Source organism: Centruroides sculpturatus, unplaced genomic scaffold, assembly GCF_000671375.1.
Source record: "Centruroides sculpturatus isolate CEXI.00-Female unplaced genomic scaffold, Cexi_2.0 scaffold770, whole genome shotgun sequence".
NCBI classification, from domain to species: Eukaryota; Metazoa; Arthropoda; class Arachnida; order Scorpiones; family Buthidae; genus Centruroides; species Centruroides sculpturatus.
In genome coordinates, this window is record NW_019384992.1 from 68,176 (window position 1) to 86,406 (window position 18,231).

The 18,231-nt window shown below is 31.3% G+C and overlaps 2 protein-coding genes across 5 annotated transcripts in view; one reads left to right on the forward strand and one right to left on the reverse strand.

Annotated features, from left to right (window-relative positions):
* The window catches only part of LOC111633035 (nuclear protein localization protein 4 homolog), a 74,248-nt gene extending 67,043 nt beyond the window's left edge, over positions 1-7,205 (forward strand). The window contains exons 13-15 of the mRNA XM_023377560.1: positions 475-591; positions 666-777; positions 6,663-7,205. Coding sequence (XP_023233328.1) covers positions 475-591; positions 666-777; positions 6,663-6,802 — 369 coding nt within the window. The 3' untranslated portion in view covers positions 6,803-7,205. The remainder of the gene's footprint in view (positions 1-474; positions 592-665; positions 778-6,662) is intronic.
* Positions 7,206-15,108: 7,903 nt separating this feature from the next.
* LOC111633037 (WD repeat domain phosphoinositide-interacting protein 2-like) overlaps positions 15,109-18,231 on the reverse strand; it is a 75,953-nt gene continuing 72,830 nt past the window's right edge. For 2 of the 4 annotated variants that reach the window (XM_023377564.1, XM_023377562.1), the window contains one exon: positions 15,109-15,368. In XM_023377564.1, coding sequence (XP_023233332.1) covers positions 15,232-15,368 — 137 coding nt within the window. In that variant the 3' untranslated portion in view covers positions 15,109-15,231. Of the gene's footprint in view, positions 15,372-18,231 lie in introns of all 4 variants that reach the window. The other 2 variants (XM_023377563.1, XM_023377561.1) reach the window with 1 other exon arrangement.

Sequence of the window (18,231 nt, forward strand, 5' to 3'; positions counted from 1 at the left end):
AACCACTGTAGTAAAATCCAAAATAGCCCACATGGCTGTAGACCCTAGAATTTGCCAAGAGTACCTTTACACAACCAGGAGATACACCTGTCCTTATCTAGCACCATGTTGAGATGTAAAATCCATAACAGGCTAAAATCAAGTAAAAACCCCAATGTGAAACCCAAACTGAAGACGTAAACTACCCTTTTATCAAAAGAAAAGGGGTTAAAAGAAACCTCTCAAAAAGAATAAGAATAGTTTTATCAGGATTGATGTCATTATAAAGCTTAACAAACTTGGTTGCTTTTAATTTATGATCTGTTGACAAACTTTTGATTTTTACAAAGCTTTATTATTGTATTTATAAAATCCATTAAGTTTTTGGTCTCTCGTCAATTGCCCTTTTTTTGACATAACTATAATTATCCAATAGTTTCAGTTGACAAATTATAAATTGTAAATTTTACATAAAGTACATTTTCTTTGTTACAGGACTTCAATGCATTGGTTCAGTACATGAATCAGTTTGCAAAAAGTAGGTTTTTGGAGGCCATGTCAGATTTCCACGTGCTTATGTACATCGCCACCACAGATATGTTGCCTCTCAAGGTATATCAAAATCATTTTTTCCTTTTAAGGATTAAAAAGAAACTTAATTAAAACAACATCAACATTTTTTAAAGGATCATCTGGAACCTTTATTAGAGGCCGTAAGAACAAAAAATCGGGAACTGGCAATGGACTGGTGTCGAAGCGAACACTGGGCGACGGTGGAGCACTTGATGGCTGCGCAAGGTGAGAAAATTTTACATTCTTAAAGATCAAATATTTGCGGATTCTCTTGTATTATAACTAACTTCCTGGGCTATTCATAACATTATTATTAATTTCAATTGAAAAAAGGAATATTCCATTATTTTGAAATGTAGTTGTATTCTGTAATTTTTATTGGTTGTCTTTTAAGACACAACAGATCCTGACTATTATTAGTGTTTTAGTCAACATGAACTTAATGTGAAATTATTGCAAATTACATCCACATTGCCATTTTTTAAATTAAAAATATATTAAAAATGAATTACTTTTTTGTGTTGAAACAAATGTATATTCAAGCAACTCACTTTATAGCCATCTATAACAACTTTTCTGTCAATTATCATATCTAAAGAGTTTGTGGATAGGAAGATAATTTCAAGTTTGGATGATTTCTGAAGATGAGTCTTTTTAGTGTTTTCCTGTTAATACTATATAATAACTCTATCCAACCATTGGGAGTGAAAATATTGATGATTTTACAACTAGCATTTTCAATTATTCCAAATTCACCATCATCACATGGAAGCTAGACCAAAAATTTTAGTATTGGGTCACAGATTTTAAGAGGCTGATTGAGGTTTTCATATTTTTATTTTAGCCACTGCACAAATTAATAAAATATGATTCATTTCTAAAATGAATACACGTTTCAATCTACGACGACTAATATTAGAGCTAACATTCATTATAAGTATTAAACTTTTTGTCACAGTGGGAAATGGACAAATCTATCTCAAAAAATGTAAAATTTAGACTTGAACCCTTCATATAATGTTTTAGTAGTTTTTATGAACTTTTATCAAATTTGCTTCCATATAGTTTAAAAATAAATAATGGATAGTTGCTCGTTGTTTTAACAAATTTCTCTTTATATACATGTAATTAAAATTAAGTTAAAATTTGAAAAAAGAGAGATTAATAATGACCAGATGGCCAGTACAGTTAAGGGTTAGCCTACTGCTTTGGTGACCTGTTATTGAATCCGGGTGGCCAGAAAACTTCAAAAAGATAGAAAGTGCTCGTTAGAGGACTCCCTTGTGGTTGATATTACAGTGAGGAAAGAGTAAAAAGGGGGAAGATTACCAAAACCAGAAACAATCGTAAAGACCCAAATTGTACATCCACCACCACATTTGGAGGTAGGATCTTGGTTATCCCAAAGTGTGGCAAAAATCTAGAACATTCCAAGTATTCTTTGCCTACAAATGTAAGATTTGTATGCTTTTGATTTGTTTTGTTGATAAATGATTTTGCTCTGCTTTATACTCTGCTGCCCACAACACTACACATATTATAAAAGAGCTTCATTTGGTAAATTGTTGAAATTAAGATATCAAATACTATAGTAGAGAGATAACAGAAACTTATCACACTGCTACTTCTATCATTGGTATGCATTTCAGTACACATGATCCTCTTCAGCCATATATAAAAATATAGATATCTACAACAAAAATTTTTGTTTATATACAAATGAAATAACTCAAGACGTTTAAAACTCTACTTCTAAAGAAAATTTCTCAAAACTAACCTGTTGTAGAACAAATTTGCAGAGAAATTGGCATTAGTTACAATTTAAAACATACCTAAAATAATTTTAAAAATCTATAAATGTACACACACAATACCAGTTTACAAACTGACTTGTTCAAGATTTACGTGGGTTGTTCGAAAAGTTCCTGAACTTACTCACGTAACCCAACCCAATTTAAATTAGCACACCTCTAGTTGGTTAATTTTTAATCCACTTGGATGTGTTGCGTCCGTGGAAACCTCCCGAGTAACCTCCTTCAATCCATTTGTTGATATCTTGTTTTGGTGATTAATTACAGCCATTCATGTGAAGAGGTGTTTGTGGAATTTGGCGAAAAATCGGATCCACGGAAATGAGCTCTTTGAAGAAGCAGCGTTGCTCTGTGAAATTCTGTGTGAAACTCGAAAAATCTTTCACGGAAACTTCTCATGGGTGGGTGAAACATCCCCCGTCCCAAAAAAAGCTCGACAAGTTTACTCAAATGTTAAGGTGATGTAGACTGTTTTTTCGATGCAAAGGGTGTTGTGCATCACGAATACCTACTTACAGGCTAGACAGTCAACACAGAGCACTACCTGGGGGTTATGAAATGCCTAAGAGACAGAATCAGGCAAAAATGGCCCAAACTTTGGAGGAGCAGTGAGTGGTTTTTTCACCACGACAACATTCTGGCTCATTTGTCCCTCAAAACTCTTGAGTTTTTGGCCAAAAACAAGACCGCTGTGCTTCCCCACCTACCCTACTTACCTGACCTGGTCCAATGTGACTTTTTCCTGTTCCCCAAACTAAAAAACATGCTCAAAGGAAAAAGTTTTGACACCATTCCAGGACTGTTTCGAAAAGTGGAAACACCGTTGGGGACTTTGACAAATAAATTGTAAGAAGTTTTTTTTTTTTTTTTTTTTTGTAATAAATAAAGTTCAGGAACTGTTTGAACAACCCTCATATTTCCACTCACACTGCACAGTACCCTGAGGATTCATTATAAACAGGCCAAAATTTAAGAAAACATTTGTAATGGGACTTAAATTATAATTATATAACACCAGTTTAAAAACATTTTCCTACAGTATCTCAAAATAAAATCTTTCGATAAGCCATTATGTAGCAGTCGCAATTACAATTCACGTTACAGTATCATGCGATTATCATCCCTCCCTCTCTATTGGGTAAAAGTGACAACCGGGATTTACATATTTACTCTTCATTATTATTTATTCAATATTTTTCATCAACATCTTGTATTCTTAATGCTTATAATATTGTCTATCTATTAACTCCACTATTTGAGATTTTAATTTCAACTACATGCATTGTTTGGCGACAAATTTCCTTATTGAAACCTTGGTGTTCTTTGGTAAATCTGGTGCACTCTCGTGTGAATTTTTTTTATAGTTCTTAAAAAAGTGGAACAAACTGAAGCTTCCTTTATTTTTGAAGCCTTCTACATTATGCTGGACAGTGGAAGCATTTGTATTTATAATTCCTTTTTTCATTCTTACATAAAAAAAAATCCAGCAACAAGTTGCATAACTTTACCTGCAAAGATATTTAAAATTGCATGTAGTTCCATCTGTTATAAAATATCACAGCTTAATTTTGAGATAGAGATGAGTAGAGTTGTATAAAAAATTTGTAAATGCTAATAATGAATAAAATCTTTATCTCTGCATTCCCTCATTCTTTAACCACCCAATTCCCAAAAATGTCTAAATTTGTTATTATTAACAAGATTGATCAAGTCGATCTGATAAGTACACTCCACAAAAGCAAATCAAATATTAATTTTATAAATTCTTGGATTCAAGTAGTTGTTCAAAAGAACAAGTAAGGGATGTGGTTTATAGGCGTAAACATTTAAATATTACATTCTAAACCATTAGTTTAGAATGTAATATTTAAACATTAAAGAATTCTATTCAAAGTGTTTGATCCTGACAATGTCTACACAGATAGTCAAAAGCATTAGATAAAATTAAAAATAGTTGCTGGAATAGGTTTGTTTGTCTTTACAATAATCCAGTTAAAAGCTCAATACCTGAAATAAAAGAATTGAATGTGAAGAAACGTTATCATTTATACAAAGACTTCAATTGACTTATTTCAATTCTAAGATGAAAAGCATTTTTATAGGTGAAGTCATTGCGCATATGCATGGACATGCGCAATAAATGGACTGAGTGGAGCATGTGTGTGCACATCTATCAGACACACAAAAGTCTAACATAATAGCATGCCCCACTATAGTGGTGAAGTTAAAAATGATAAAAGATGGCATCTAATTTGACTAGAGATAGGTGATTGAATTGTTAACGTAGCTTGATTGTTTGGCTGTAATTTTTTAATTGCTGTGAATTAAAACTGTCAAACGTGTGCGCCGACATTCAAATAAACACATTCCGTCCCGCGAATTAAAATTATTGCATTCTAGACATTACGAGTTAAGAAACAAATTGCCAAACTGTTCGGTATATTGCTTTAATACATTCTAAAAGTTTTAAATGATAAATGACAAAGTAATCTTGTAAGGAACTGTCAACTATCTTTACAGCTTAATATATGTAAAAGATTAAAATAAATTGTTTGATGATTTGAAGTGTACACTTAATAATTTTTTGATAATGCAATTCCTAATCATAAATGTTCACTCCTTTCGACCAGCCAAAATACAAAACTTCTACAAAATCAAAATTGATCTACTATGTAAATTGAGGATTATTGGTACCATATACTAATGCTAATATTTATTTTGCAGGGGAAACCCAAAATGACTAGTAGACCTTGCTTATTATAATGTCTTACTTTGAGCAATATTATCGTATTAGAATTATTTAAATACCATTTTTTAAGATCCACTTGTTGACCGCCTCGCCACATGGCCAATAATGAGGAATCAATTATAATTGTTTTGTGTTCTTTTATTGTTATTCCATAAAGCCAGACTTGTAGTTGTACTTCACTATTTGTAGTCGTATTTACTTACCTCATTTAATGTTTATCATCTATATATATAAAATTGCTTGTCCTGACTGACTGATTCATCATCGCCCAGAGCAAACCGCTGAACCTAGAGGGGAAATTTGGTACACAGTTAGGGTACGTCATGAAAACGCTCACTAAGAAGGGATTTCTCAAAATTCCCCCACGGGGGGAGAGGGAGAGGATTAAGGCTTAACTGGAAGAACTGCTTCTACTGTACTATTTTAGATGCAATTTTTTGTTTTTATCTGCGTTTTAGTAGGGTATACCATGGGAATGCACACTAAGAAGGGATTTTTCGAAATTCTCCCTCGGGGGAGAGGGAGAGGATTTAGTCTTCATCGAATACTTAGGTGTATTAAATTAATAACATTTCATTGTTATAAATATTTTTATCTATTTTGATTTTTAAAATGTTCGAACTGTTTTAAATTCGAATTTGTTAACTGCATATTGGTTTGATTATAGAACAATTGTAAACGTTCCAGAAAATTGATTAAATTGAAAATAGTTCGTTTGATTCTTGGCAATTCTCATCATTCTCAGCGGTAGGTGTTATATAACAATTACTATGGTTGTTGAAATACTGAATATAAATGGGGTTTGCTTGCAAAATTTTCGCGGGCGAAGTCGCGGGTAACAGTTAGTTTCATTATAAAATGTTAAAGGCAAGTCTCAATAATCACTTTGTAATTTTCTGAACATCATTGTAGATTACTGTAATAACAATTCTAAGCAAAACTGTTGTATTAATAAAGTATTAAATTATAACTTTTAAATATACAAAGATAGATCTTACATTTTCAAAACTTTCTTTCAAATATCTAAGTGTCAAACTCAATCATTGGTACTTACTTTATCATTTCTCGCTTCTAATTTGAACAATCATTGACGATGCTATCATTGACGGTCGGATTTGTTTCTCTCCGTCTCCGTACATCTGTCATTTTTAATCCGGGATGGACTAAAGACGATTAAAATTAACAAAATGTGCTAGAAATTTTATATTTTGTCTACAATCTTGGAAGATGAGTACATTTTGTATTTTCATTTTCCTCCTAATGATATTTGCCACATATGTACTGGTTGGTGATTAATTTGACAGAACAGTATGCATGTCGCATAATAGAAACTTTTTTCATTAATTAACTCACGATAGAAACATCGATTATATTAGGCTTATTATAGTTGTAGCAGGCTACAACTATAAGCTTCATTCATTTATTAAATCTATAAAATTTTTTTTTTTTAATTTTAAGTACATCTAAATTATTATTAAATTTTAATAATTATTAATAAATTAAGTACATCTAAGTATTAAGAAATTTAAATATTTTACTTATATTTCCAGAAAATACTTCATCTCTGCCTCACTTAAACACTAGTGCTGCAGTCGGAGCATCTTCGAACCCGATGTGGACATGTAGATTTTGCACATTCCTGAATCAGCCCGGCAGCGAAGTCTGCGAAATGTGCAGGCTCCCGCACTGATTCTTTTCACCCGCGCTTTTGTCCGTAATACTTTAAAGTCGACGAGATTACAAAAATTTGCATTTACGGAAGAACAAAAAGTACACACGAATAACTCCTTTTTGATACAAATAGAACTTATAAAAAAATTATAAAACCCAACTTTAGGATTATTTAATAGAAAATTATAAATTGCCTTTAGATTTATTACGGTACCGTTTTAAGTCGGCTCGTCCGCTTTACGACGCCACGGACACGTCACGCCCGAATGCAAGCCGGAGAGGAATTTCTTATTTCTATTTATCCGGACGACAATCCGAGACAACGGGGAAAGGAAAAGTAATTGTTGGGGACAATTTGAAACAAAATGTATTGTTTACGAGAGTAAAAATAATGAAAATATATGTTGAGTGTTAAAAAAAAACATGTTTGTTATTATTTTTCCTGATAAATTTTGCACATTTTTAAATGACATGTTATTTATTTTGGAATGTTAACAAAATTAGATTTGAGAATATTTCAAGTTGCTCAATTTGCATCATCTCGGTTCGAATAGAGAGCGTCCCTCTCTGAAGTTACATGGTCTTGCGTTGTCAAAGAAGTAATAGAATAGTCTGCACAACTTTTGATATTTAATTGTTTATTTCTCAGTGTATATCTGTTTATCTAATTATTATTATTATCATCTTGTAACAAAATATTAAAAAAAATATGTAAAAAAAATCATAAATTTTTATAAAAAAAAATATGCTTTTAAATTAATAGAACTGCAATAAAAACGGTATTCCTCTATATAAAATACTGTGAATGCATTTCTATTTTGTTACAAATTGACTAGCTTGTCGTGCGGTTACGTTTTATCTGAGATCGGCAATAAAATCAATAAGATTATCGAGACATTCGCTTACTATTGGATTTAAAAATCGACGTTGAAATTCCCACGGCACATCAAAACGAAAATATTTCTTAAGGTGTTTACTCGAGTAATCCGTACTCTTGATTTTTTCAAGATAGCTATTATTAAAAAAAATGTAAATTAAATTGGACGAGTTTTACTAATGTATGGCCGTAACACAATAGCAACAACCTTCCCTCTGTTTTGTAGCATTTGACACAGCAGACCTCGGTTTATGAGTCCATGCACTATTAAAAGATAAACAACAAAAAGAAGTCTTGATGTATTTATTTAATTCGAATCAAACTGCTATAAGACCAATAGCTTAAGCTAAGAAATAATATAGGTATAAAGATTACTTACTGTTTCAGTTGTATACTTTTATTTATCCTCATTTTCATGAATTACTAGTGATGAATATACTTATTAATAATGGTTGTAACTATCATCTGTGCTTTTGAAAGAGTAAGTATGCAAAACACAGTAACCGGAAGCACCCGCGACTTTGTTTTGAAACCATGCAGAGTTTTTTTGGGAAAAGCGTGGAGTATTTGAATAAATACAATAGTTTTAATATCCTAGTAGACCCAGTCTTAAAAAGAACAATTACACCGACCAATTCAAGATAAAGTAATCTTGTGGATTACTTTATTTTGAATCGGTTTTACTTGCAGTCATCTTAATTCATACAAACTGATAAACAAGTCATTTCGGACGAGTATTTCTAATTCTATTGATGCTGACTTGTCTCTTGGCCCGTGTCTTGTGGCAAAATGCACAAAACCACATAGGGGTCTGCAGAAATCACACAAAATAGTATGTGAACACACAATTTCGGAATATTTTCTGCAATTGGCATTCCTCTAACCCAGTACCGATACCATGAAAATTATGTTCTTGATATTAATCATATCAAGAACATGAACATAATTATGTACTTCCAGGAGTAAGGTTTGATGGTAAAAACCATTTTACCAAGAGGAACACACAAAGGAGATGCCAAAATGAAGATTGTAAAAATAAACCTCTCACTAAAAAATTTAATGTGATATTGTGTCTAAACTGTGTTGAGAGTTACCATGTGCCAAAAAGATTATTTCTTCACAGAATATATAACTGTATTTATTTCTTTTTTACTAAAGTTTGTGTTTACATTACTGTAAAATTAAAATCAGGAACATTAGCAGATTTGTGACATTATTTGAAATTTGCCTGTGAATGTTGATATGATATTGTTTCCACCCAGCATCCTATTTATAGGACAGTTAATTATAGGGCCACTTTGACAATTACCTCAAAGAAATTAGTCAGGGCATCTTGGAAAGTAATTATAAGTAAGAAAACTAAATATCAATGTAAAATTCCAAAAATAAATAATTTGGGCATTACTGGGTTAGAGCTTAGTGAGGAAAATAGATCAATGTTTCCAAAATCAATCAAAAGTCTTGCATCACAGCATGCAACTACACAACAGGAAAAATCACCTTTTACTTGCAAGATCATTGCAATGTTCACATCCATGAGAATTATTGCAGAAAAGAAAAACAAGCTCATTCACAAGACGTAACAGTGAAATGGGTGATGCCATTTCGGGGTAGATCATACATTTCAAAATGCAAATACTTCCAAACATCGGATCCAACAGCAAATTCTCTCTCACATTTACCAGTCCTGTCTGGCATTGAGTCGTGTTCCCTCGGCCTGGCAGCTGGTTAAAGTGATTTTCAAGAAATCATTCTGAAGCCAAGGCTTTCAGCCATATTAGACGAAAGTGTAATAGGACTATCAACAATCAATCTCTATATTAAACATTGGAAAAAATTTGTAGATACGCATCTGAGGGAGAAATGTTTGAATAAGTTTCCTCTCCATTTTCTTCAGTTTGTTTATCAAACTGGCAAGTCCTGTGAGATTGCCTTACACAATTTGATTTTCCAAACTGAAAAAGCATTGGATGTCAAGGAAATTGAATTAGGTGCATTTTTTTTACATTAAGGATGCTTTTGATAAGACTTCTTTTGAGGCTATCAAATGGTGTGGGTCCTGTTCTTGTTTGCTGGATTTTAATGCTATGCCATCCTAGAATGGTGATTTCCTTTTCAGAACTTTCTTGAGAACATCTGTAATGTGAGGCTAATTGCAAGGTGGGTCTTTCACTGTTGTTATGAATGGTCTGCTGAGGGATCTTAATAGTTCTGAGTTATATGCCCAGGAACATGTGGATGATATTGTTCTGCCTTTTACAGGGAAATTTCCTGGAACTCTATCAGACTTTCTTCAACAATGCCCAACTTACATAGGTCACTGAGAAAGTTTTGTCCAATGCACATTCTATTGATTGTACCAAAATGAGTCTTTCATCAATCAAAAGAGCATGAAAAAAATGAGGAACTAATGTCCAGGCCAAGTTCCTGCTTCTGGTACTTTTCAAGCAAGCAGTGATAAAATATTGGAAAAGGGCAACATGAACAAAAACCAAATATTGCATGATTATCCATTACAAATGTCTTCTGTTTTGGGGAACATTGTTGTTTCTTCGAGACCATTAACCATGATATAAACAGTTTAAAAGTAGTAATTTTAGTCTGGAGGATGACCCACACTCAGCCATCAAAAGCAGTGATATCAGAAAATTTAGATGCTGTAGAGAAGAAACTCAATGAAGACTGGTGGATTGAAGAACTATTGCACATTAGTACATCTGTTCACCACATTCTGCAGAAACACCTAGGATTAAAGAAGGTTAGATTTGAGTGCTCCACTCACTGACAGGAACAGAAGCACAACAGGATACAAAAAAAAAAAAAATGCTTAAACACTGAGTCTAGGAATCTAAGTATGTTAGCAGCATTACAACAGGTTATGAGACTTGCTGTATTATTACAATGTCACAACAAAATCTCAGAGCAAAGTTTGGCTGTTTGAAGATGAAGTAACTAACAGAGGTCCAAAAATCAATTTGACAAAGAAATGAATGATTACAGTATTCTTTGGAAAATGTGGTATTGTGGAGAGAATTATACTAGAAAAACAGTGCACAGTCATTACTTCTTGGTACTGTACACCCAAACAGGTCTGCCAAAAGTCATTCAATGATTCCAAACATCCAACCAAGATCCTGGCACGACACATGGCTCCTTTACCTAGATAACAATCTAGCGCACAAGTCAAAGGCCAAGTCTGCATCATCATCCTCCATACAATCCCTGTTTTATCATACCATTCTGGTCTGCCAACACTCTGCATTTAGGAGAGTTTCACTGTTGTGGACATTGGATATATGGCTACAATAACAGTCGTGTGGACCTCAATTTATACTGAAAATAAATCTTAACTTTTAAATTATAATAAAAAAAACAACTTCAAAAGATATAAGTGGAAATAGAATAAAAACTAGAAAAATACATTAAAAAATGTTAGTAGATATTTGGAGAATATGTAATAAACTCCACTAAAGCAAAATAATTTTTCTGAATTGATGTTATAAACCAGTATATTACAAACTTTTAAAAACTTACAGTCACTTCATAGACGTAATATGCAATCTTGTGTTCTACTGTTTATAAAAAGTACTATTATTTAGGAAAATAAAAAACTTTGTTAAATTTTTTCACTATAACAAACTATCGTGCATTAAAGAATTTATGTCAATAAGTGTAAATACTTTTAATTCATAATTATTATTTATATTGTTGAAATTTGTAACAGAATCTGTAAGAGAAAAAGCATCAATATGAAGTTCACTTTGTGTGATCAGATACTTTTTATATTTACAAAACAGCTCTCAACTTACAAGGTACTCAAATAGCCTGATTTCAATTTAACAAGGTTAAAAAAAAAATAGAAATATTTTATTTTACACAATAGAATTTCAGTTTAACATTGGTATTTTATTTTAAAATACAATGAATAAGTGTTAGCATAATCCTAAACTTTATCAATGAAAACTATTATAACTATTGTGATATACACACCTTGCTCACTTTTCCAGCAGACTTTGTATGAGTTACAAATATTTTCAGTTTTCTATGAGACCTGCCTCGGGTTTTTTCTTTTCTGTGTATATATTGATATACTGTATTGTCTACTTGGACCTTTGTTTACTAATAGGACTTGATCTACTGGTGCAGTTTCGGATTAGCAAAGAGAGGAGATCTTAGTCAAAAAACAAAACATCTTTATTTCACAGATAAAGATAAGTATAGTGTACGCCCAGACTTACACCAAAAAAAATTTAAACTAGTAACTTTTCAGTCATTATATGAAATACAGTATATGCCTTAGGTTAGATTGTATCCACTTGTTGGGTGTTATTCTTGATTTTTAATGGGTAATCAAATAAAGACTGCTATGCCATAGAGAATGAATTATCACAGTCCTTATGATTACTGTATTTGCCCCTCATACTTGCTTTAAAAATCTCCAAATTTCCAATTTTCTCAGAGAGTGCTCTTCAAATATGGCCTTACAAGAGTTGTGTTGTCAAATCCCACTGACACCCCCGGCTTGCTGGCATATTGTGTTAAGATGGTACTGTACATTTTATTTGTATCAATGTCATGTTGGTGTTTGTTGATCCTCTGTGATACAATCTGTTTGTGGATCCTATATACACTAGCTGGCAATTAAACCTGTTGTCCATTATAGATATAGAGTAAACTATCTACATCATTTTTATCTTTACCGTTATTTAATATTCGGGAAAAATATGACATTCTAACAAGTTATATTGATGTTACAGAATTTGGTCATTAGTTTATAGGTGGAAGTTAGTCTGTGATTGTAGTCTAACACTATGTGTGATTTAGATTGCCATCTTTTGATTGTTGGCTATGTATGAAAGTTCCTTCCATTAAAAACATCGTGTACACACATAGGTATAACAGGGAACTTATAGACAACATAGCATGAAAATTGAAATGAGCTTTATGAAATTCATGGTCCTTCATTGATCCCCAAGCAAAAATAAATACTGTAAATAAAAAATATGTGAATAATAATAATAGTACTTTAACAAATATTAATACAGTGGAACCCCAGTTAACGAACGTCCTGGTTAACGACCAAATCGGTTAACGAACTTTTATTTTGCAAAAATTTTGTCTCGGATAACAAACGTAACGTTATTTTGTGTGAAATTTTAGTTGGTGTTAGGCATGTGCGAGTTAAGCATTGCTTTTCCAAGTGTTTGTGCTATACTTCTTTTTTCAATTTTGTGATTTTTATATTTAATCAATATGGCATCCAAGAAAGAAAAAAGTCATAGTGGCAATAAAAAATGACAACGCAATATCAACGACAATGAGCTATCGCATCTGAGAAAAATTTTGATTAAAAGAGTAAGACGATCAACTTTAGATCAATTTCTTATTCCTTACAGAAAGAGTTTGTTTGTTTGTTAAGTTATGGCAACTCAACACTTGGGCGATCTGCCTAGGGGAATGCCTTCTGGGAGGTGTTTTTAAGGGAAACTGTCCCCTATTTGGGCGTTACAGACGTGGAGAAAACCCAGAAAACTCCACATGGCCAGCCCGTCTGAGCGAGGTGCGAACCCACTCCCCGTGTTCAAGGTACGAAGACCACTTAGCCACTGGTGGGTTTTTTTACCGAGACTTCGACTTGAAGAATCTTCCGATGAAGTGCTACCCGTTATATTTTTGGAAGGGATTCCTCTTCTAAGCATTAAGGTTCATACATCTCCACTTTTCTGCCACCAACTACAACAAACGAAGATATGTACAGTGCTATTTTATTAAACAAAGTTTACATGTTTGTTGCTGTAATGATAGATACTACGTTTTCCTACATTTTCATCAAAGAAAATTACTGTATATTACAAATAAAATCACAAAAATTTTGGAGACTAGAACGGATTAATTGCATTTGCATTAATTTCTATGGGAAAAATTGCTTCGGTTAATGAACAATTCAGTTAACGAACGGAGTTGCGGAACGGATTAAGTTCGTTAACTGGGGTTCCACTGTATACACTTAATATAATTATAAAATAAATTAGTTTCCATTGAGGTAGTTGACACATTTAATCTTTTCACTAGCAGGTTTGGTTCTTACCTTGTAAAACCTGACAGCAGGTTAATCATGTCAAAGGTTATCAAGTACAAAAGATTCTCAGATGAGCCAGTATTACAAAAAACAGGCACAAAATATTCCCATTTTTTTCTAGTAAAAGAGTTAATGCTCATCAACTACGTCCATCTCATTAACAAGGCTGTTAATGTTTACTTGGAGATTTGTTAATTAATACTAAAATTCATCTTGCTGTTTTTAAGTGGCTAAAATTAGCTTCAACTGTATAAGAACTTGGGAATGTAAATAAAAATATCCAAAATTTTATGCAATTGAAGCTATTTGGTAGTACCAAAATATTTACATTGCTCCAGTATGCACTGAGGCAGGCACTTATATACTACTTTATGAACTATCTAGTGTGGAAAAGAACTATAATAGCATTTCTGAGTAAAGCTGCAAATTAAACTGTAATAGTTCAAAAAATTGCAGTGTTGATATTTGGATAAGGCAAGCCTGATATACAATGCAAAGGTAAAAACTATACGACTTCTACAGCATTATGATTGTCAACTTCAATCCTAAAAATTTAACTGACAGCCTGATTGATCCGTAGTGTTTTCTGACATTTTGGATTGTGTTTACCTTAGGTTTCGGAAACTCTTGGTGTAAATTGAAGATTAAGTTAATCTAATTTCTGATATGTTTACAGAGATATTTCCTTTCCTGTCCTGGCTTATTCATTTTGATTTTTTCATTGCCAACTGCAGAAACATAATTTTGATTTAATGACATTCTTCTTGCATTAAATTATTTTCAATTTCTAATCTGCTTTAGCAGGAAGTCATAATATTTATATTTTAACAAACTTGATATTTTAGAAAATAAAAATATATATTATAAACCCTGACTCTTTCAAAGAAAATAAATCTTTGTTTAAAGTTTTTTCTTTTGTTAGATATTTATGTTTTAGATATTGTTGTCTACTTAATCAAAAACTGTGTTTCTGCAGTAAATAATTTGAAAAAAATGGAATATTTCAACTAACGGAATGGAAGAGAACATGAACACAATAGCATTTTTAATAGCATAAAATTTTTTTTTATAAACAACTTTAATCTCTTTTGCATTCAACTTACAAATGTAATATATTAAATTAATACAACTAAATTAATTTTAACAATTTGAACGTCTACATGATCTTACATTGTCATTTACTTTAAAAATTTTAATGTCAAATAAGATACAGAACAGAACAAATTTACCAAATAATATCATAGAAAAAATTTTTTAAATTTGTTCAAAAGGATACTGATTTTTCATATTAAAACCATTTGAATATGGGTAAAAAGTTTATTTCGAATGCAGCTTTTGCAAAATGTTTCTGCAATTATATTTTAACAGGTTTTTTTTCGTGCGCTATCATGTATGATTTTGATGTCCAAAAAACATTTCTTCCACTTTTGGAACAGAAGCCATGAACACTATTGTTATTTCCCAATTTGATATTATGTTTGTTTGGTTTAACTCAGTCAGTTTTGTGGGTGACGGGAGGAAATTCGTTATCGTCGTCTAGCCGTAAACTCGATTTCGGTGGTGTCTCGGACATCCCGATGCTTCCGATTGACTTTGTTTTTGGAGGAGAAGATGTAGTCGGTTCTGAAACTGCTGAAAGAAATTTGTCATTCATATAGTCATAATTAATTTATATTATTTTAAAAGATTATACAATTTAAAGTAGCATATGATTATCTGAATCTCAGTTATCTCTGTTTGATTTCAAAATTTGGCAATAAAATAAAACAAAATTACAAATTAAAGACAGATATTTATTAAACTTACAAGCATCTTTAATTGTCTTTAAGAATGTTGATTTTTTCATTGCCAACTGCAGAAACATAATTTTGATTTAATGACATTCTTCTTGCATTAAATTATTTTCAATTTCTAATCTGCTTTAGCAGGAAGTCATAATATTTATATTTTATTATAATATTATAATTATAATAAAAACATAATATACATAAATATATGTTTTGCTTTAATGTTGGAGATAACTTATTTATTACCCAAAATCATATAAGAAAATACACATTGTTATATATCACAAATAACACCTGGATTTATATGTTACAAAAACCCATAAAATGTGTATATAAATATGAAAATCCTAAAATAAGTAGAAACAAACTTGGTCAAGCTGATCTGATAGCACGCTCCACAAAAATGAATCAAATACTAATTTTGTTTAAAATAAATTTTATAAATTCTTGGAATCAAATAGTTGTTCAGAAGAATTTTTCATTGAATATACAGTAATGGATGTGGTTTATAGATTCCAGAGGAACTGCATAGTTTTTACTATAGCTTATAGTGACTGTAAACAAAAACGTTCAGTTTCCTTTTGTGCATGTGCGTATACATGCGGAATAAATAGATTGAATGGAACATAACACTTAGGTAACGAAAGTGAAGTCATTGCACATGCATGTGGACATGTGCAATAAATGGATTGAATGGAGCATGCACATGCACATCTGACAGACACAAAAGTCCTAGCATAAGCACTTCACCACTATAGTGGAACATGTTAAAAAAGCATGATATATGTTTTAGAAAAATAATTTTTTTTTTTGAACTTGCAGTTGATTCATATAGCCAGAATAGGGTTGCCATATCCAGATTTTACTGCTCATTCAGATGTTCTGTAGCATACAATATTACACCTAAAACTTTTGAAAACAGTTTATTTTGTTCCTTATTTTTAAGAATGTTCTCATGAGAAAAAGCTTCACTACTATTCTTTCCTGCAAATAGATCACTGCATTTCTATTATCCTAGATTTAGATATGTAAAAGTTTAATTCTTTATTCCAGACTATGATTACAAAAGAGAGATTATCCAAACATTCATATTCTTATGCTACTTGGTCTATTACATATTCATTTTCAAATCATCATATCATATATTATTAATTTTTATCAATAAATTATAATTTAATTTTAAAGTTTCCATTGATAACTTTATTGATAGATAAATGATTAGAAGTATTTTGATATACTTACTTTTTTTGGCATAATAATAGTTTCATCTGATAATTCTCTTGTCCATAATTGCAACTTACACAAAAGGAATCTTTTGGCATTATATTTGAATCAGCAGACCACTGAATAAAAACTGAACTATGTATTCATGGCAATCGTTATCTTGAGGACAGAACACTTGAAGCAAGATATCACAAATGCTGTCTGAAGCTTCTATTTTAAATATTGTTACCATATTTTTGCCGATTGTCCAGTAAATTGGTCTATACGGGGAGACCATGAAATCAGATATTTCTGTATGGTAAAAATTGGCATACCAGTTTATGTGAGGTTATACATCCCTCTTCAGAGGGTGCATAAATAAAAAAATAGAAGAGAGTTACATTATGTGGCATTGCCTAGATGCCTATTTTTATTGTAAAATTGTGAAACTGTCAGCATTACATTAAAAACCGTAATTATATGTTTAATTTCTGCATTTTGTTTTCTTTCTAACAATTAAAATACTTGTGGAATGCAAGAAGTGCTCTTTTTTGTTTATTTTATTATAATTTGATTCAAAAAGTGCAAAAATAAACATATCAAATTTCAAAAACTGCACATGTAATAACCCCTTTCTCATGTGTGCTACAGATTCTATTTAAAAGCATTGTAAAATTGCTTGTATACAATGTTTTTTTTTATATTTTGAAAAAGATTTTCCTATTGGCAAGATGTTTTTATTGCTCTCTTTTAACCTTATACACAGACTTCACATTATAAGAGTACTAATTAGTTGACATGCCAGGAAAAAAATAGAAATTTGTAGTAACCACTAAAATATATAAAAATATGTTATATGAAATTAGCATAATTTGCTTCAGAAATTGACAATTAAAAGTTTGACTTTTCTACTTACCAGCAAGAAAATCATTGTGTAACATAAATCCAGGGGTTAATCATAAATTAAAATTCATTTGCTAAATTAAGACTAAATTAAAATTCAATACTGAATAAATTAAATTTTCTTTCAGAAAGAAAACTACAAATGTAAAAGCCTAATTAGCTTGGGTCAAATTGTTTTTATAGAAAATTCTTGATAGAATTTTTTTCTTAACAATATTCATAAAACAGTAAGGACAATGTATACAATGATTTGGCTTTCATTAATCCACAAAACATTACTTTATTGGTGTCATAAATGTAAAACTATTTGCAACAACCTGCAAGTACTGCAAGAGAACATGTTATGCTACAAATCAAAAATACTTCTTAAAAACTTCAATGCTTTTAAATGCATCAGAAAATTCAAAAGTTGTAAATTTTATACAGTAGTGGCCAAAAGTAGAGCTACCCTTGACATATGTTTTAAAAATGCAACCTCTATATTGTTTATCACCTACTACATAATTAATATTGTGATAGTTGAAAAAAGCACCAAAAAAAAAAAAGAGTCAAAATACTCAATTGAATCAAACAGATTTTATTTTAAATCTGATTTACAA